The sequence below is a fragment of the Netta rufina genome (genome assembly GCF_964035555.1).
Source record: "Netta rufina genome assembly, chromosome: 2".
NCBI classification, from domain to species: Eukaryota; Metazoa; Chordata; class Aves; order Anseriformes; family Anatidae; genus Netta; species Netta rufina.
Genome location: NC_140124.1, coordinates 156,855,001 through 156,876,159, shown reverse-complemented (window position 1 = coordinate 156,876,159; position 21,159 = coordinate 156,855,001). Strand labels below are relative to the sequence as shown.

At 47.3% G+C, this 21,159-nt stretch overlaps 1 protein-coding gene across 1 annotated transcript in view; it reads right to left on the bottom strand.

The window, feature by feature from the left end:
- The window catches only part of ADGRB1 (adhesion G protein-coupled receptor B1), a gene marked incomplete at both ends in the record, with an annotated part of 183,177 nt that overhangs the window by 88,008 nt on the left and 74,010 nt on the right, over positions 1-21,159 (bottom strand). The window contains 2 exons of the mRNA XM_084306745.1: positions 17,747-17,790; positions 18,754-18,856. Of these exons, the coding sequence (XP_084162871.1) occupies positions 17,747-17,790; positions 18,754-18,856 (147 nt within the window). The remainder of the gene's footprint in view (positions 1-17,746; positions 17,791-18,753; positions 18,857-21,159) is intronic.

Genomic DNA, 21,159 nt, shown 5'->3' with positions numbered 1-21,159 from the left:
TAGATAGATAGATAGATAGATAGATAGATAGATAGATATCTGTCACTTACAGGTCCCTCATTTAAACACCATGATAAGTCTGACTTCCCCTTCATGCCCATGACTGTTGAGTTTCTCCTACCACTGAAGGAAGAGAAGTTACAATGACCCCTAAGTTGCATCCATGAATATGACCCCAAATGCTTTTGTTGAACCCAAGGGCTCTTCGTCTTCTAGGAAACAAACCCAAACAGACGGGGATGATGTGGTCACTGGGGTATAGACCAGGGCATGAATTTCATCTTCAGCTGCTGAGACCTCCTTACAAATTTTACATGGCACTGATGCCCTTTTTCTCACCTCCACCCTGACAGCACAGACCTGGCACTAAACAAAACAATTCTCTGCCAGTAGGAAAGAATCAATAATCAGATTAGCAACTATTTTAAAATAAATTCTTAAAAAAAAAAAAAAAGAAATTGAAAAAAAGAAAAAAAAAATAAGAAACCTACTACTGATCCAGTCCCTTGGTGTGAGGAAAATTAAACCAGGAACATAAACCATTAAACATAGGAATATATATGTGTATATATATATATATATTTTTTTTTTTTTCAGAGGTCCCTAATAATAGATGGTTTCAAATAATTCACTTCAGAACTGACACAAGGCAAATGGAGAGAGTGGGGATTTTAGAAGAGACTTGGGACCTATGGATGAGATGGGGTAGTGGAGATTTTCTCCAGGTCCTTGTCTTTTTGTGTGAGGAGGGACAGGAAGAGAAAGTCGTAAGGAGGTTAAAAGCAAAGCCTTTTCCCAGCTGTGAATTTGTAATCATGGCTAACTGAATTGGAGCATTTTGCAGGGGACAAGGTTACTTACTATCTGCAAATTAGCCCTTGAAAAAAAAATAAAAAGAAGAAAGCCCATATGCAGCATCCAGTCTGAAGCCATAATTAACATAAACAATGTTAAAACTCACAAAGAACTACATATTACCATTGAAATAAAGCATATGGCTGGCTAAATACCCGTAAGATTATCTGGAGATAATCTTTTCAGGCACCATAAATACAGCTGATGCTGAGCAGTAATGACTCTCATCAGAAGGCTACACCATCCACACCGTCCTGCTGGAAAGTGGCTGACAAATAACGGGCACTTTCCCCTTTTACATCCCCACTCCATGGCCCCACGAAAGGGCTGAAATGTAGACATGGTGTTTCTTACACTGTGCCTTTTCCTCCTGCCTCAGTCCATGGGGATGTGTGGGGTGGGAGAACAGACCTTGACCCCTGGGCCTGTACCCTGTGATGGCAACTTTGTAGATTCATAGGGTCATTAAGGTTGGAAAAGCCCTTCAAGATCGTCTGGTCCAACCATCCCCCTACCACCAGTGTCACCCTCTAAACCATGTCCCTAAACACCAAGCCCAACGGTTCCTTGAACAGCCCCAGGGACAGTGATTCCACCACCTCCCTGGGCAACCCATCCCAATGCCTGGCCACTCCTTCTGAGCAGAAATGTCTCCTCACGTCCAACCTGAACCTCCCCTTGCACAACTTGAGGCCATTCCCTCCAGTCCTATCACCTGTGAGAAGAGGCCGACCCCCAGCTCCCCACACCTTCCTTTCAGGCAGTTGTAGAGTTCAATAAGGTCTCCCCTGAACCTCCTCTTCTCCAGACCAAACAACCCCAGTTCCTTCAGCTGCTCCTCATAGGACTTCCTTGCACTTCCCTGCCAAATGTCCCTGACAAAGGCAGCCACAGGACAGACATCTCACCCAGACAGACCCCCAGAAGGACCAGTCTGCCCAACATGTCCCACCCAGTAACCCGATGAACCATCCTCAACACATGCCACAAGTGTCAAAGCTTTAATGCAGAAGACCCAATACCTTTGGACATAGAGAAGATGTGGAGAAGCTGAAATCTCTGCGAGCGTCCTCGTTCCTTAACATGGGAATAAATGTGAAAACCCTGTGAGGTGCCACAGTGCTCATATTGTGGAGGAAACCTGTTGACTAGCCGATCAAAACTGTGGAAACTCTCCTTCATAACCCCATCTTAAATGATTGTTTAAGAAATAGAAGATCTGATCCCTCCCACGGTATCACAGCTAGACTTATACACAGCATCAGGAATTCAAGCCTGCAGTAGCGTGCGGATGTTTGTTGTAGAGAGTATTTGAAGATTTTTTTTTTCTTTTGCCTTGTGGATTTTCTCCTTTGAAAGGATCATATTTTCAAACTCTTCTGCGGAACTGTGTGAAATATAAACCGAAAAGCCTACAGTTTCCTATAATCCCGTGACTTCACGGCTTTGAGAAAAAAGAATCGTTCTCAGATTTAGCTAGCCCGCAAGCACTGGGATCATCAGGTCGCCTCACCTGCCAGTAACTGCAGGAGATGACCTTGGACTGCTTTCCACAAAAGTTAATATTTTGTCCCTCCAAGATTTTAGCCTCTGTTTTTAAACTCGTTATTGTTATCCAAAGCTAGAAGCCCAGGCCATGCCTCCAAGTCTTATTTTTGGGGCAAAGTTGCAGAGTTGGAGCTCTCCTGCTGCAGCAGAGTATTGGAGCAATAGTCCTTTAGGTATTGGGGTCATCGTAGGACAAAGGTGACAACAGGAGGCACTGTGAGAGTACTGTAAACAGCATTTGGGACTTGCTGAAGCTGCCTTTCATGAGCAGACAGAATTCCCACTGTAATTTCACAACGAAATGCTCAGCACGCTGCAGGCTTGTGGCTGATTCTGTAGGCAGTCCCATCGTGCTAGGAAGAATCAGGCTCAGCACGCCGAAGTGATAAGCAGCAGCCTTGTTATATGTACCGAAAACATTTCAGGGAAATCCTTGGAGAAACCAGGCGCCTTAGCTGAGCACATCCTTTACTACGCCTGGACGCTGTGGTCCCACATTCAAGTCTCGTGAGAAAGGAGGCTTAGGAAGAATGGGGAAACAAGGCAACAGAGGCTTTTTCTAAGAGTGCCAGATGCTAAAGTAAATGTAAGACATTGCAGCCAGCAGTTAACAAGCTGGAAATGCTCCCTATGGCTAGTCAAGGGTGTATAAATGCCTTCAGTGGAAAAGCAGTGAGAGTAATACAGACACCTGGTGAGAGAGATCTCACATCCACCTCCGTGCATGGCCAGGATGCCTCAGAAATAGCAGTGTCTGTGTCCTGCTTGCAGTCCAACATTTTGTCTTAAATGACCCCAAAAGAGCCCCAAAGTACTCCAAGCTGCCCTTAGCCCCAGCCAGAGCAGAAGGCTGGCTGGCGTGGGGCGACGGACACAGCCATCCCTCCATGGTTATCACACACAAGACCTTGGAAATGAGAGGGCAGCAGGCTTGCCTGTTTAAACAGCTGCTTGTCCAGCTGGGGATTTTGAACACTGCTTTGCTGAATGGGACTGAAAGAGGAGAGGAAGACGAAAGTGTGTTATTAGCTCTGAACAAAGAGTCTGCAGATCCCGGCTCCGGTACGCATCCCCACCACTTGTACTCTCTGATTTTCAGCCTCCACTTCTCCGAAATGACCCCAGCTAGCTTGTCACTCTCCCCAGCTTTTTGGGGCAAACTCAGTGATGGTAAACCAAAAAATGTTGTCTACCTATAAGCAACACCTTGCAAGCCAGCAACCAAACAGTGCTGCAGAGGTCCCAGTCCTGGCTCGAAGAGTGTAGGATGCCCCGGAGCCAGGTCGGGAAGAGGGATGTCTCTCTGGCCACAAAAACACTGGCTCCAGGGTATGCTGCTTCTCAGAAGCCTAAATCAGAAAATTTTAATGGCTGAGTGCAGGGCTAGTGGATAAAGAGACAAAGAAAAATAAATCAGGCAGATGACAGAGGGGCTGGGAATAGGAGGAGGTAGCAGACGGTAAAAGAAATTAAATCAAGAAGCCAAATTAAGGTGCTGCAGGCAAAGATGAAGATGCTGGATTAAAGATTAACCGTAACCAAGAGGGAGATGCAGTCCTTTAAAGGTACAAATTACTTCAATGCACTTAGCAAAACCCACACAAATCTAAGAATAAAGTCCTCACAGATGCAAGTGGATCACAGTAAGAGATACATCTGGACTTGGAAATGTTGGATAGCTTCACGTGCTGGTGTTTCCAGCTGAGAAAGGGGAATTAAAGGCAAAGCAAGGGCAAGCTGTCTAAAAAAAGGGAAAGCGCTTGCTGACGTAGGGGAAAGGGTGTAAGAAATATCTGCGAAGGGTCTGGCACTGTGCAAACAAATCCTGAATCTGTGCAGGGGGGCTGCTGAGCCTTTTGGGGGCTCTGCTCAACTTTGGGGCTCTGTTCACACATCCCCATCAAACTGCAAGCAGGGTAAGTAGGGCACCCTTCAGCACTGCTGCTGGGCACAGGAGGTACCAGTCCCATCAAGACAAATTAAGTGTTTAGACCGCTTCACATCACTGCTCTGGGGTTGCTGGGAGAAAGGTCACCGGTGCTTTGCCACCTCCATTTAGCACAAGCAGCTCACGTTTTGCAGTGGAGCATCCAAGACCCTGTTCCCGTGAGAGTAAGGGTGGAGGTGGAGGAAAATGAGGGGTCATGGGGTTAACTTTTTTAATACACTGAAGCGTTCTCATCACTTCTTTCAGCCACCCTAATAAGATTTTTCTGGGCAATAAAGACTGCTTAATGTCCGTATGGGTGACAATAAGAGCAGGTTATTTCTAGCTGGTTTGCCCTGCCTGTCACAATCCAATCCTGCTCCTCAGACAGACTTTCTGGAACAATTATCCATGGTCAGAACTGCAGGAAAACACCAAAATCAAAACTAAGACCTCCAACTGTACATGAGTGAGCTCTGGATCAGGCACAAGGAGCAATGAAGTGCTCAAAGAGCCAGGGGACAGAAAGAGGCATACACGTATGTAGCAGGAAGGTTGAGTGGGTGCAAGCTCAGCGAATAGCACTTCTTCCCAGTCAGTGCTTTCCTCCACTCCTTCCTTTCTCTGTGGCCTCCTTTCCCTCTGTGCTCTGCAAAAACGAGCATTTCGTGGAAGCTGAGCAGAGCTGACAGCCCCTTGAATGCTTGGAGTGCCTCCCTTGTTCCCAAGTCAAATTTCGGAAAGCAGCAGCTGCCCGTTCCTGAAGGTCGCTTGGATCCATCCTGGCTCAGTGGTGCTACATTGCTGCTCATCGTTATTCTGCAGCTCTAGCCACCGTGCATGTCCTGCCACATTACATGCTAGTTTGTTACACATTTGGGGGAGAGTGGGATAAAGAAAACGTAAAGCAAAACTTAAAAAAAAACTTCGGGATTTCTGGCTTAACCGACGTGGGTGTGCAAAGGAATCTACTTGAGGGTTTGCTTTGGATTTTTTTTTTTTTTTTTTTTTTGCAGGAGAGGAGGAAACCGCTGGGAAATAAAGATGATACTAATGCAGGGAGGAGGCTGGTGCACTAATAAATGTTAATAAATAAATGCTGATACTTGACATCGTGCTGCCCCTCTCCTCAAACAACCCATTCCCAGCTCCCTGGCTTCCCATCGGATGTTTTTTCACTGAGGGTTGATGTTGACAGCTCCTGGGGGGGCAGAACCCAGCTTGATCAGAAGACTGGGGTCCATTTTATGTGGTCAGCATTGTTGGGTCTGTCCCCACTCCTTCTCTCCCTTGCTGATGAACGTGGTTGCGAGCAAAGCACTTGCAAAGAGCAGAAGCAGGAGCAGGTGCTGAGCGGAGCAGGACGGGGCTGCTTGTGCTTTTCTCGGGAAAGCAGGTCACGGGGGAGGAGGGGCACTCGTTTCCCAGCTTTGCTGCTGCGAATGTATTTAACCAAAGCAACGCTGGCAACAAAACACGCTGCCGGCTCCTTTGGATTGCTATCCAAACCTTTTAAACCCACTCTCTGCTAATGAAAATGGCTTTCAGAGATGCGGGCTGGTGGAAACATCTCTCCTCCCAGTAGCATCACTCCATTAAAGCCTCTTCTCCGTCCTACCCGTCCTGCCTCCCCTCTCTCCATCTGGGCACCACGAAGGACAGAGTGCTCTCCAAGACACCCGGCCAGAGGATTTCACCTCACATCTCCAGCAGCACTCTGTCCCCAGCCAGTTAACCTGCCCAAATTGGACAGCTGTTGCAGCATCTGTGCAAATTTGCACCGATTTTGTGTGCTGAAATGAAGTGGTGCTGCACAAAGAGGCTTTGGAAGGCTCAAAGGGTATTCACCTGATGGGGAGTTTCCAACTTGCCACTTAGCAGCAGGACACGGGAATACTCCTCGGCTAATTAAATACCTGCCAATTACCAGGCAGTGCAAACGATGACCGTGCTGGTTAAAGTAATTTATACTGGAAAATGCCTGTGCTGCCCTGTCTGTGATTTGCAGCATCAGGGATGGTTTTTACATAGAAATTATGTAGAAGGCACATTTGTGGGGGTGAAGCATCCTTCCTTCCTGCCAGCCCATCCACCCCAATCTGCCCTAAAACCTGCTCCTAACACGCACGCGCACCGGTGCCAAAAGCATCCATCACCGCTTTCTCCCTTGGCAGGCTGAGAGCTGAAGCCCAGCTTCTGTGCCTTCTGCAGCCCTGTGCAGACACCTTGGGCTCTGCAATGTCCTTGCAGAGAACAAAGCAGCTCCTGCTCGCTAAAGACACCTGCCTGAAATACTCAGACTTCTTCTCCCAAGCTGGGCAGCTCAGAAATCCCATATGACTTTTTCCTACTCTGATACCCGCTGAGATCTCAGGCTTTAAGCCAATAACAACAAAACGCATTCAGCCTTCCTGGGAGTTGCTTTCCGAAGGGAGGCACAGAGCATGGGATGAAGCCAGCGAGCATCACCACCATGGATGAAGTGCAAAATCCCCCCAGGAAACCTTTCTCCTGTGCTTTGGCATTGCCAGGGTGCCAAGCGTGCACCTGGAGCCAGGAGCCTCAGCAGGAGCAGATCAGCCCCGGCTTGCAGATAAGGAGGACGCCTTCTGCTGCTTCCCACCCTGATGGGAAGCTGGGGAGATGGGAATATCCAGAGGAAAGGAGCAAGCGAGCATCAGCAATAGCAACAGGAGTTGCTCAGCTTTTCTCAAAGGAATTAGCGATGGAGATTTTGCAGAGAAGGAAGTTTCAGGAGCCACTGGGGACAAATAACCTGTTGGGGAGAGAGAAGCTGGAGATCAGAGGGTGTCCATGTGTGTGTAGTGGGGATGGAGCTGATCACGGCATTTCATTTGGCACTCAGGAGTCCTGATGGTGATTCCTTGGAAATCACAGCGTTGAAATGCATTCAGGTTTACTATATTGTCCCCATCCCATCCAAAAGCCCAGCACTGCTGGCTGGTGAATCAAGGTCTCCACCATGCATTGAGCAGGGAGAAGATGGTCAGGGAAGGACCAAAGTGGTGAAGCTGCTGGTCCCAGCCCTCACCTGCCTACGGGTAACAGAATGGGGCAGGAGACAGCTCACACTCCCCTAAAACCTTAATCTGGGTAAAGGCAAATGCTAAAGAAACTTCAGAACTAGAAGTGACCTAGAAAAGGAGGGGGGTTGTCCAGCTCTAGCTGCAAGAGCAGCACACTGGAGGCTGTGAAACGCTCAGGCATGACAGTAATAGGAATCATGCGAGCCTTGCTTCCCTGGCTGCGGCAGCAGCTCTTTACTGCCGTTGAAGATGTAGCAGTCAGGACAATTTCAGCTGCTTCCCAGATCCCAGGAGGAGCCAGCAGAGCTGGCAATTAGCAGAAGCATCTTTCGCGCTTGTAAACTGAACGAATCGGCTGGAAACAGACTGGGAAGAGGGGAAATGCCCGCGCCACGATACCATGTGTAACAATGCTTCTGAGACGGCGGTGCCTAAACGGATGGAAAAGCAGCTTCCAAGAAGGGCGTGGGGATTTCTGCTTAGAGATACATCAAAAAAAAGTCAGAACAAGTGTCCCATTAATGCAATACCCCTGAGGACACTGTGAGGGGATGCACCTCCCCATCATCTCCACACCATTCCCTGCTCCATCGTGCTAAGTCAATGCCACATCTGAGCTGCATTTTTTTTTTTTTCCCCTCTGCCACATTACAGGAGCCTCAGACAAAGCAAATTAAATCTCCCTCCTCACCCTGAGTCGATCTTATGGGGCTGAAGAGCAGAGCCTCTGCGAGGACCGATCACTGCACCACTCCTCCATGCAAAATGCTGCAGCTGTGCCTGCTGCAGCCCTGCCCATATCCACACTGATGCTACTTTCTCCCCACGTGCTGGCAACTGCAATTTATGCCCTCAGCATCAAAAATCCCTCCCCACCAGGTATCCTTGCAGCTGAAGGTGGATTTCCCCAGCTAGGAGCCAGATCCTTCAGTGATATTGGGCAGAGGAAGCTTCCTCTGCTCTCCTTGAATCACCATGCTCCAGGAGCTGCTTTTTTTCTTGAAACAACCTGGATTTTAGGAATTTGCACTGTAATTCTCTGCTGCACCCCTGCTCTGGGCCACAGCACTACTAAACAGACCCTTGGCACACGCTGTTAAATGTCAGCACAGCCTCCAGCACAGTTTTAACCCATGCATGGGACACACTGTAGAAAGCCCCTGATGCACTGCTGCAGCTTTCGTTGGGCCCCTATAGACATTGGAAGGCACATGTATCCCAAATGACATCCCAAAGATGGTAGTATTAAGGCTGAAATCAGACCACAGATAAATAAATAAATAAATAAATATCACCTGGCTGTTGGTGATCCCTGCACCAAAACCTGCGGGGTGCCCCTAGGTCACTCAGGAGCCTTGCCTAGGATGCTTGAAGGATGCTCAGCAGTCCTTAAGACTCGACACGTGAGCCAAAACCACCGCTAAATAAATAACATCCACTGGAAAAACTAAATGTTCTCCTGGATCCTTGCCTCCTCTGTGTCTTGTCTGCCTGGTTTGGGACACAGCTGGCTTTTGCTCCTAGCCACCAGCAGAGCCATGGAAGAGGATGGAAGCTCTGGGCTCTGGCTCAGATGTGCTCCTCCTTGGTGACAGTGTGTGATGCTCCCTCAGCTTCTCCTTCTCCATCTTTAGATGACAGCATCTGGGATTTTGAGGACAGGCATAGTTCATCACTGCAGTTATGAACTTTTTCCTTCCATTACCATCGACATCAGGATGAAAACTGTCCTCAGACCTGCAGATTTCCCTCTAGGAGGTCCTCATCTCTTGCTGGGTCAGGATTGGAGTCTCCCTGCAAGGCACCAGGCTCCAGGGAAGAGTGAATTTCTCCTCTGGCTCTCCATCAGACCCCAATTCCTTGTCTGACAAACCACCCCACCAGCATTACCCATGTCCATTAAATCACCTTGGGAGGTAGCTCTGGCCCCAAGCAGAGGGTGGCTCTGGGAGATTAATACACAGGATCCAAAGGGTCGTTACTGTAATTGAATCCAAGTATTTGCACAGCATTGGAAAAGGTTTTGACAACTCAGAAAATCATTACATGCCGTGTTGCAGCCCGGGGGGGTTAATGGGGCCTTCTGGCCTTGCTGTGTCAGTTATTTTTCTTTCCGAGGCTCCTGATGGAGGGTTAAAGGGAATTCCAGTAAATCAGGGAGGAGGGGAGAAGGATCTGTCCTTCCAACACAGAGCTTTGCTGCCTTCCAGGAGGGCTCAGCCCCATGGCTCTGTGCCATCTTCCAGCTCCTGCAGCTCAGGTGCATGGTCCTATGGTCCCATTCTGCTCCGTGAAGGCTAAAATTCACATTGCATCCCTTGCTGCTGCTCCCACAATGGGCAAAGCTGACAAGATGTGGGCTCATCTCACGTGCATGACAAGTAGAATCAGAAATCTCACATTTAGATATCCAATTTTCAAGTAATAATACCTAATTTTCCTATTTCTTGTCACTTAATGGAGCTCCTCACCCCTAGGTTTCATGACATTTAAAAGAGCTGTCGGGTGTTATCAGCGCAGTAGACTAGGAGAAAACTGAGGCACGAAGCTTACATTGATTTGCCCAGACACACAGAAAGTTCATTGTTAGATGAAGGCTGTGTCCCAGGCACGGTGTCCTCTTTTTGCTGCTGTATTTTAACAGAACATTTCATCTCCTCGTGCAGTGCACGAGCAGTCAGGTGAAAATGCAAACAAGCCCTTTTCTCCTCTTCAAAAATGGGGTCAAGCTTTCCCTGCCCTTATTCTGTGCGCCAACTCTCAGACATTTCCCAGCACATCCATCAGTCCTGTCCATCCTCAGGCAATGAGATGGGCACGCAGACCTCTCTCTGCACCCTGACCACTTCCCAGGGGCTCCCATCAGCAAAGTTAGAGCTCTGCAAGGTCTCTGGGACTGGAAGAGGCAGTTTTGCCCCCGCATTATTTTCCCCACTACAAGGCAATTCTAAAGCAGGTAAGAAACCCAGTAGAAACCCAATTCAGGATGTTTTTCAGCAGGTAAAGACAAAGAACAGATCCGTACATGGTTGTCAAGAGATTTTAAGAAAAACTGATCCCCCGCTGTTTGAAACGGTTGTGATGAGGACATGCATCGCTATGTCTGGCTTGCATCCTGTGCAGCTCATGGATTTTATCAGAAATGAGCCACTTAGAGAAGTTCATCAGAATTTTTCTCAGTCTTGCCAGACATTTGAGCAAGAAAACCTGATGAGGAAACTCCTTGTGTTCTCAGCAGGACCTGGAAGGACACAACCTGTTTGAGCTTCCACCTAGTGTTTATCTTTTGTGTTTTGGACAATCCTGGGATACTTTTGCTCAGGTCACACATTCCCCCCCTGCTATGCACAGGCTGCTCCACAGCCTCCAGCTTCCAGCAGAGAGAAACAAGGCTCCAAAGGACACAGACCTGCTGGGATCTGCAGGTTTAGAGACAGGACCATTAGGGAAGCCCTCCTCTGGATCCAGACTGTCTTCCTTGCACTCGTAAAGGGGAAAAAAATCAATCCAGAAAAATACATAAATAATTAAATAATAAGTGCATGGAGGTACAGGCACCCTGCTCTGAATTTTACACGTGGCAGGTGATGAGCATCCTGACACTGCAGATGTTTGTCTCTCCTCCATACACCTGAGCCTGCCTTGAAGCTGCTTCAAAAACACACCCTGTTGGCTATTGACCCACTGGAGTTGGACCACACCAAGGGTGGGCTTCAAGTTTCCCCAGCATCCTTTTTTATTCTGCACTCAAAGGCCTGGAGCTGGAATTCTGAGCTCTCCACCAGCAAAGGCAGCTGCCTGTGCTGTGTTATTACATTATCAGCACACACAAGGTACCACGCAGGCAAACACCAAGGGAAATGCAGGAGAAATGCACCAGGGAATGGGTGCAGAGCCCAGATATTTCTGCTTCACACAATCCAGTAGGACATCACGTGTCACCAGAGACCCTCAGTAGCCACATCTCCATGGCAGGTGGCCACAGAGGGCCACATGGCTGCTGAACTTTTCCCCTCCCAGCTGCAAAAGGGCTTTGTGGCTTCAGGGCAAGCCCAAGGACAGACTGGATGGGGCTTTGGGCAGCCTGAGCTGGTGGGAGGAGTCCCTGCCCATGGCAGGGGGTTGGAACTGGATGGTCTTTAAGGTCCCTTCCAACCCATCCCAACCCAACGCAACCCAACGCAACCCAACGCAACCCAACCCAACCCATTCTGTGACTCCATGATTGTGTTGATCATACAAGAGCAAACATGCATAAGCACCACCCTGCATTTGCAGATACCTGCATAGGGCACACATCCCTACATCCACACAGGGACTCACCAACAGCATCCTGCATCAATTACACAGAGAAACACTGACATGTGTACATACCCATGGCCAGGCACTGGCACCCACTTGTTCCCAAACACTCACCTCATTTTATCCTCGCATGTATGTTGCGTGTGTACCCATGTGGGAATGCAAACACACACACACGGGGCTTCAGAAGCTGTCCTGATCTTCACAGTGCTTTGGTTCACAGCACACACCCAGCACCAGGGAAAGGTTGGGGAAACCCTGCCGAACCCAAAGCCTCTTCCCAACAGGGCTCTAGTGGGACTTCTGCCAGCTCCGTAAAGAAAATTAATTTATTCCACTTGTGTTCTTGACTGCTTTTCTAGGAAAGTGAGGGAGAAGCTGGAGTATTCGATTCAGAGCCCCTGAATCCTCTCTTTCTCCTCTGTCAGAAGCTATTAAACTGTGCTCTGTTGGCAGCAGCACAAGCCCTGCATCATGCTGCTCGGCTTCTCCTGCATCCTGTGCTGTGAAAGGAGCAAGAGAAAAGCCAGCTCCTGCTTTTCCCAGTCCCATGGACAGTGCTGACTGATGAGGAGTCACTCAGCAAAGGCCAAAGAGTCCCTTGGAGGCAGTTCCCTGGGCTTCCAGCAGCACCAGCTTGCCCTGGACTTGCCTCCCTGAGAGCAAGCTGGCAAGCTAAAGCCTCAGGCACTGGAGGTGTGACCTGGTTTCTCTGAATGAGAAATGCTGTGGCTACTCTCGTTTAGCCCTAAAAAGGGACTCCTGGGGCCATCCTTCAGTCTGCCTGGGTGCACACTGAAAGTGAAGTCATCTGGGTTGGATCAGGGCTACTTTCAACGGGTTTTAGCACAGGGGAACTAATTCACACCAACCTCCCTGCATGCCCCTGTGCAGCACATCACTCCTTTTGTCCACCACCATCCCCTCAATTCCTCCACGGGAACACGCAGGAGAGGCAGCATTTGCAGCTGGAGCTAAAACAAGCTGAAGGTGTTAGTTAGGGGAGCTGGGACAGGGGTCCCAGCACTGGCACCCTGCACAGGGCCACGTGAAGGAGGTGACACTGGCAAGGTGGCTCCTGCACACCTGGCTGGAGTGTTGCAGCAGGAAATACAATGCATAATGTGCTGTGAGTGGGTGCAAAGAGGAAAGAAGTGATTTCTCATGGGGCTTTGAGGCTGTAACATTGCCTTGCAGCCTGTACACGGGCACTCATCCATCTTTTTCAACACAGGCAGGCCACGTTAGCTTTTGATGTGTGACAGCGGCAAGGCTGGGAGTGCACTAGATGATGCGCAAAAGATGTGTCAAAGAAAAAGGAAGCTGTTTCCTGCTGTTAAGGAACTTTCTTTCAAAGGGAAGTTATTTGGAGGTGGATGCAATGGGCCGGTGTGAAAGTCTCCATAGGATGCTGTAACTACGACCCCTCCCTTGTGACACTGGGCAGGGAGTACAAGAAGAAACAGACCTATTGTAGATGCACTCTGAAGGCAATGAATGAGCAACCACTAGGACTGGGATTGCATTAAAATCCTGGAAAGCACAAAGAAAAAAAAAAAAAAAGTGCTTTTCTTTTTATTGAGTGCATCAGAGGCTTCCAGCTAGGAGGGCACAGTGTCCTGCTCCTCACGCTAGGCTGCAGCACGCAGCAGAGAGCAGCTCTCCTTTGACCACACAGGGCACGCAGTCAGGAATTCAGGCAGCTTGGGACTGTCTACATTAGAGCCTGAGCATCCCATCCTGAAATCAGGAACCTCAGGTAACTCAGCAGCACCGCAACACCCACAAGATTGCTGGACTACAGACACCCCACGAGCACAGCAACCCTAGGGCAAAATTCTGGCATCTCCTCCCAGGATGCTTTCGGGCTCCTTTGGCTTGTCCCAAGAGGAACAGATTGATAGTCTGCTCTGACTGGCAGTGTCATAAAACACCCCGTGAATCCACGGGGGAGATTTCTGCCTAACCTTGGATGAGGATTGGGTTTGGGATGGAGCCAGGAGGATGCGACCCAGCCTCATCCCATGACCTGCAGCATTGCTCACCTTCTCCATGCCCAACCTTGGCATACACGGGGCACCTTCCTCCACAGCAAGGTCTGCATTTCTTAAACGAGATAGGTTAAAGGCTTTAATTACTGAAACAGATGATCTCTCCCAAGGGAAGGTAAGAGTGTCCTTGAATTAAAACCACAGATTCCTGAGGCTTTTTCTCTTCTAGGAATGAAAAGCTCTTTATGCAAATATTTGTGAAGGCTCAGAAGGTCTCTCAAGAGCAGTTAATATAATGCCTACATTTATTTTATATTGTTATGCTCTTCTTGGAGACACAGAAGCAAAGAAAATTTGGTGGCAGGAGCCTGCCAGCCCCTCTAAGAGCAAGGGATGAGTCCCCTGGCAGCACAGACTGGCCAGATCCCCCTGGTGCCCCAAATCATGGTGGGTGAGAAATAAAAATCTGGTGGTGGGCAAGAATGTGAGAACACATAAAATGACTGCATCTATCGACCCAATCCTGTCCCAGCAGGAGAAAGAGGGAGCACCCGACCAGATCATGCCTGGACTTTAACTTGGTCAGGGCTAAGCAGCTAATAATTACTCCAGATGAATACCCTTGGAGGAGAGCCAGAGAATCCCAAATCATTCTCTGATTTCAACTTTCAATTACCCAGCCGGTGCTAAGCTCATTAATCATACTTGCAGCACCCAACACAACAGAAATGAGTCCCTGATCCTCGCCCCTCTTATTTGATGGTGTGAGGAGTTGGGGGCAAGAGGAAGAGAAAAGAGACACAGGGGTGCCACCCACGAATCTAATAGTCACTTGTAGGGGCTGGGATTAATAAATCAAAAATCCATTATTAATAATACTGGCTTAAATATCTATCTAAATGCAAATGAATGAGCACCGGGGATTTCTTCCTTTTTTTTTTTTTTTTTTTTTTTTTTTTTTTAAATGTGTTCTAACAACTCTGTCTTGGAGGAAGCACATGCCCACATGATAATTGTCAGTTTTAATTGCAATTTTACAGCTCAACCCTTCACGGCCCATGGATTTTAAGTGGCTTTTAAAGGGCCACAGCATCTTTTGGATGGGATTGAAAGCTCAGGTGGCTGCAGTAACAGGCAGGAGCTCTTTGAGTTCCCTGCCTCTGTGCCTGGTAGGTCACATCAAATAAAAGGGGATAAATCCAGAGGTTGGTTTGCTGCAGTGGAGGTTGGATCCCCAAGGTCTCCAGCCTCAGATGGGTGACTGGGGACACAATCTTGGAGCAGGAGCACGGAGAGCCAGCAAAGGAGCCAGATTAAGAGACAGAAATGTTTTCTGAGTAAGCAAAACCATGGGAAATTGTCTTGGCTTGTGTGGGGAATATGGCAGGGAGAAAACCACGGGAAATGAAGCTGTAGAGCTATTGAATTGGTCAGAGCAGGGAAATAAGATTTTCTGACATTTGCCCACTTGCACGACCATCTTATGAGACCAATCAGTGGGCTAATTTCCAATTAAGAGAGAGAGAGAGGTGGCAGGAAGAAGAAGGTGGGAGCAAAGGGAAACCCACATAAGTGCAACTGAACCTCAGGGTTTCCTGAGTCTCCAGCCATGATCTCAAACATGTACCAGGCAACAAACCCAGGGGAACCTAAAGAAACCCTTACTCCAATCAGGAAACAAGTATCAAAAACCGTGATCTAAACCCCTTGAGAGCTCCAGGGTGCAGCTCAAGCTGGAGGTGGGCATTCAGTCCTGGACAATAGGGTTTGCAGAGTTTGCCTTTCATTAGACTTTCCCAGGACACAGCAGTGGTGGCAAATGAGCTTTAAAATCTTGTGCAAACAGCTTTGCAGCTTCCCTTGCCAAAGCTCACGGGATCAGGTCTAGCTTTGCAACATCCCCTTGAAAAATCTGCTGACACCAGCATTTTGGAGATTTTAACTGCTTGAGACTGCAAATGTTGTTTGAAAACAAGTGTGTGCGTGCATACACACACACACAAAGACGAGTCTTAGCAACAACATTTGTGCAAACAATCTGCTGGGGTTTTGGAAACCACCCATGAGAACTGAACCCCGATGCCAGTGCCAAGAAATTGCCTGCTTCACTCTTAGCCCATCCTTCGATGCCGTGGGTCAGACCGAAATATTCCTAACATCCCGTGCCCGCAGAGAGACAACAAGAAGCTGAACAAGCTGCCAAGCCTTGGGAACAAGCATGTGGAGCAGCCAGAGCTGCCAGGACAAGGCGGAGGTGAGGGGCACTGGTTTGCCCCCAGATCTGCAGTGGCATCCAAGCTCCCCGAGCCATGTCCAGCACTGGGCAGTCCTTCGTGCTTCTCACACCGGGCACATTTCAGTGCCAGCTCCAGCAGATGTGTTTCCACTCTGAATGCCCTCATCCCACCTAAAATCCCTCCATGTGCAGGCTGGATTTTGTTTTTTCCTTTCTCATGCTACAAATAATTCAAGGGGGTAAGTAAGAATGAAATACCCTCAACCTTCTGTATACAACCCTCTCACTGGATAGGGTTATAAAAGCAAAATGTATGGCAGAAAAAAAAATAAAAAATACACAAAACCAAAAAACTCAAGCTTCTGTGAAGACCAGAAGAGGCATTGGTTCCAGCTTCTAATTTGGCTTTCCAAAAACAGAGTAGTACACAAAAGCTTTAATCTCAATTAATTCCTACAGGACAGCTCCTGTCCAAGCTTCCTCCTGAGCCTGCCCACCTATAGACAACCCTCTCTTTTTGGCTGACCTACAGACTGAATCTGCTCTCTGGCATGTAGGCAATACAATACAATCCCCATTTATTAATTCCACCCATGTCCTGCTGCATGAGGTCAGCAGAGCACTCGAGGTCCACACCTTGCTCTTGAATACCAACCATTCTCAAATGCTGGAGCAATTTCCATGGTAAGCCAGAGGGACCAGTGCTGCCCTAGTGGATAACACGGATGTGATTTCACAAGCTCAGAGTTCCCCTGGGTTCCTCAGCTTTCATTTGGATCCACTCACACATGCCAAATTAATCACAGACCTACAAGAACTGACTGCAAATATGTTGCCCGCCTATGTGTGTATATGCTGCTTAATGGAGCATGAAAGGGGAAGAATAAAATCATTTTTCAGATGCTGCAGATAATAATAATAAATAATAATAAAAGCAGAGGTATGCGCCAGGGGAGAAACTGAATGTAAGCAGAAAAGGAGTCAGGTCGGTCCACAAACTGAGATGCAAAAGTTAACGAAGTAAAAACACCATTAAATCAGACACTTTGGGCCCTCGTTAAGTTCATTCAGGATTTGAGACCACATTTTTGGAATGCTTTTTTTTTTTTTTTTTTTTTTTTTTTCTCTCTCTAGCAATTATTTTCCATACAGACTTTATGGTCCTGAAACATTTATAACTCTGGATTTTTTTTCCCTGCTAGGCACTATCACAATACTCAAGGCAGCTATGGCAGGAACCCTCACGGAAATCACATTACTATATCTCAGTTGCACAACACCTACTTCACCATGGCAGGCTATATTTGCAACAAAGAGCTCTGATTTTGCATTATTCTTTAGAGCCACCATGATCTTATGTCTCAGCTCACGTATTCCTCATGTTGTAACATCCAAAGTTGGAAGAGTCAAAATGAGAAGCCACCCTTGTAAAACATGGGTTGGGGTCAAAGGAATACACAAACCTCCCTTCCTGTGAGCAGAAGTAGATATAAGATCCTTGCTCAGACTGATATGATGCCCTGTTACAGGTATGTGACATTCTTGGCACACAGATCCCTTCATGAGCTACACTGACAAACCTGATTTTACTTCTTTAAGTATAAGACCCAGTTCAACTGACAATAGTATACAACACCAGGAGAGATTCATCTGTGTGAAGGAAGGATTGTTCCCCACCAGGGCAAAGGCCTTTGCTAGTTGTGGAGGTTGATGCAGGAAAAAAAATGAGTAAAGAGTTCAAGCGACTACAACAGACTGACACATCACTGCTAAAATTGTGAGGATTTCACCCCAAAAGCACACGGGCCCGTGAGAGTAAATAGAAAGCCACAAAACTCACCCTTCATTTTCATCCCACAGGATGCAGGTCTGGTTGGTGGTTCCCTGTCAGGAAAAAAAAAGAAAGAGGAAAATGGAGCACATCAGTGCTGTGCTGTTTATGGGGTATTTGGAGCAAGAGGAGAGAACTATTCAGGTCCTGCTGAACAGTTTCCACTACTTTCAGCATGGTGTGTCTGATATGGAGCACAGATATGAGGCCTTGGAATAGCTTCTCTTACCCTTGGGTTGAAAGGTGAAAATAAAATGGACCTCGCTTTGCTCTCCATCAACACAAGGACTACGCAAGGGTTTGACTCCAAATACTGTCTCTACCTACTGATATTCTTCCTCATCCCTTCTCTCATACAGAATCCTTTTGCTGCTCCCTTCTGGAAAGTGGATCAAGTACACCACGTCCTGCTGTGGGACACAGTTCTCTGAAGAGCCACGACCCTATAGGGGGCGGCCAGGTGTGGTTAAAGCCCCTGAAATACATTTATCATTACTTCTTCTGAAGCTGTCTTTGTGCACTTCAGAAAATTCTTCCTGGAAGGTCCAAAGCAAATACATGACAGATCTAATACTCGTGTTCCAAAGCCTCAGGAGGACATCTGAAATCCACAACAAGAAGGGACCTGGGGGTATGTAAATGTCCATCATGTACATCTGCTTGGGGTTGGCCAGGGGACCCTAGAGGGGATCTTCATCTGCCTTTTACAGCACTGACCACAACAATAATATTCAAGTCTCTAGTGGTATCTGCAAGGAACATTGCAAGCATCAATCAGAACAACCTTTCCCTTCCCTCTTCCTTTACCCGGGAAGATCACTGTCATAGCCTATTTTCTGATGAATGTACATTTCTTTTTTTTGCCCACAGCTGTGCCTCACAGTGAAATGATGTGAATGTGGGTCAAATATGCCCGTGTTTCCCCATGCAAGCAGTGCCATCATGCTCTTCCTGCCTTGGCAAGGAAGAAGCAAAACGCAGATGTGGGGTGGTGCAGCTTCCCAGGAAAGACTTACATTGTACAGGTGAGAGAATTCAATTTCCAAGGGGGTGAGGAGAGACCGGGGAAATGGCTTCACAGTCACAGAGATGACCTTGGAGTTTAGAACAGTGCTGTTCCTGGGAAGAGAAGTGAGAAGATGTGCTTTAATGGCCACTGGGGGAAAGTGCTGAATCCCACTGCGTCCCTTTGCAAAACGGAGAGTCCCACTGCATTCATCAGTGGTTGTACAAGCTTTAGTGAATACAGTGCAGAAAGAACTGGCCCCATTACTTTAAAATGCCATCAAAGACACCTGCTGGTGATGGACCCTGCCCTCTGCCCCTCCAGCTCTCCGCACAGCCACTCTGCATTTATTTCCCTGGGAATTAGACCATTTATGAAATGCGTTATGGACCCCTGCAGCTACTGGCCTTAAAAGCCATATCTACCCTGGCAAGAACATGGCAAGAATATGTCCCAGACATATTTTCTGGCCCTGACATGAAGAAACAGAGTTCATTTCATATCCTTACAAAAAGAAAAATAAAATTTTTCTTTCTTTCTTTTCTTTCTTTCTTTCTTTCTTTCTTTCTCTCATGTGTGGCTGCCTAAATGTCCATGCTAGTCAAATACTTTATTAATGCTGTCAGGCCTAGGAGATTCATCTGTTAAGAGGGGCAGGCAGGGAGGGGATACCTCCCATAGCTGCGCTGCTGGTCCCTAAAAAGCCAAATTCTTTGTAGGCACTTCACAGGATACTGGACACCTAAATACACAGGGGATCCCACTATTTCTGCAGCAGGAAAAGAATCAGGTGTCTGAGTATGTAAAAGGTCCCCATGGCCAGCAGCTGACAAGGCTGGGTAGGAGAGTGGGACCAGCATCAGGCTGCTCCCAGCTCTTCCTGCACTGATGGAAGTCTCTCCCCATCCAAAACTTCACTAAGTCTACTGACATTGGCAAAACCATTCACTTTTCTGTCTGGGTCTTATCCTCCTTTTACAAAAGGATTTCCTAAAAAAGTATTGTACTTGCTTAAGGGCAGGTGGGTTTAAAATAAGAATAAAAATAAAATTTAATAAAAAGAAATATAAAAAGAACACCAACATCCAAAATAAAACAAACTTGGAATCATCCAAGGATGTGCAAATGGATGTTCAGAAAGACATTATTGCAGACGAACAGCAGAGGGAACAACACTATTTTAGAAAGTTAAAGAAAAAAAAATAAATCATTAAAATCAAAAAGAAGAAGCAACGAAGCACAAAAAACAGTCTACAAAGGATGAGTAAAGGGGGAAGTCAATGGGAGTAAATGTCAGCTGCAAGCTTTAAAATATAGGCAGCTGTAGAAAAGCCAAAAAAAAACTAGAGCTGCTGAAAGGCAAACATCCATGCATAGCTTCATTAGTAACTGGGTCTGGAAGGGTCAGGTCTTGGTTCAGCACTCTCCAGTGTTTGTGTGAACAACCAATGTGGCATGGAAACATCCTTTTAAAGGCTACAGACCACACAAAGATAGGTGTTGCAAATAAAAGCAGAAAGATTTTCAGTGTGGTAACTCGCTAGCACACAGGATATGCTCTCATGCAGAATGAAGTCATCCCAGCCCAACCAGAAGTTATTCCCAAGCATCATCCCAGAAACACATCTGCACCTGAAAAATGCATGCTCTGAGCACAAAGCTACTGGTTCTGCTCAGGGCTATCTGGATCCGAGGGGACAGGGAAATGTATGGCTGAGATAAGGGATTGCTGCTTGGAGGAGGTAAATTGGGACAATTAGGAAGAGCTCAGCTGGTGTAGTTTGCTGAATTAAATCTACATTTTTTTTCCTTAAGGGAAAATAACTCTGCACTGAGTCGATGTGGTCAAACCCAGGATGAGGGTCCTTAATGCTCATGTGTACCCAGGAATAGCTGCTCTCCTTTGTGATCAGAAATATTTTTACCCTGTAGGCAGGTACTACATGGCTGCATGGTTATTTAAAGACATTCTCCTTTTTTCTTGCTGTGTCCATTTGCACGGCGGTGAATTAAGAGGTACTTCTCTGCTGCTGCTCCTATTACCTCTTTTTTTTTTTTTTTTTTTTTTTTTTTGGCCTCGTATAGCCACAGGTGATTCAAGGCTCTGGATTTTTTAAAGAGGGACAGTCCTTTAATTAAGGAATGTCTTAAATCAGTTCTCCCACGGGAACGTTGCTCAGCGGCGGCAGTGCTGCAGCTGCTGGTTTTCAGAGCTCATTCACTGCTTGGCCAGAAAACACTGAAATACCGCTGGATCATTTGAGCCAATGATGTTTATTGCCCTTCTGATCTAATTCCCAGCGCTGTAATGGAAGATATTACAGAATACAGTTGGCTGGCTTGTTAATTCCCCTCTGCACTCACTTGGAGCTCTTTTGCCATTGCCAGTGCTAAATCTGTAGGTATTTAAATGATT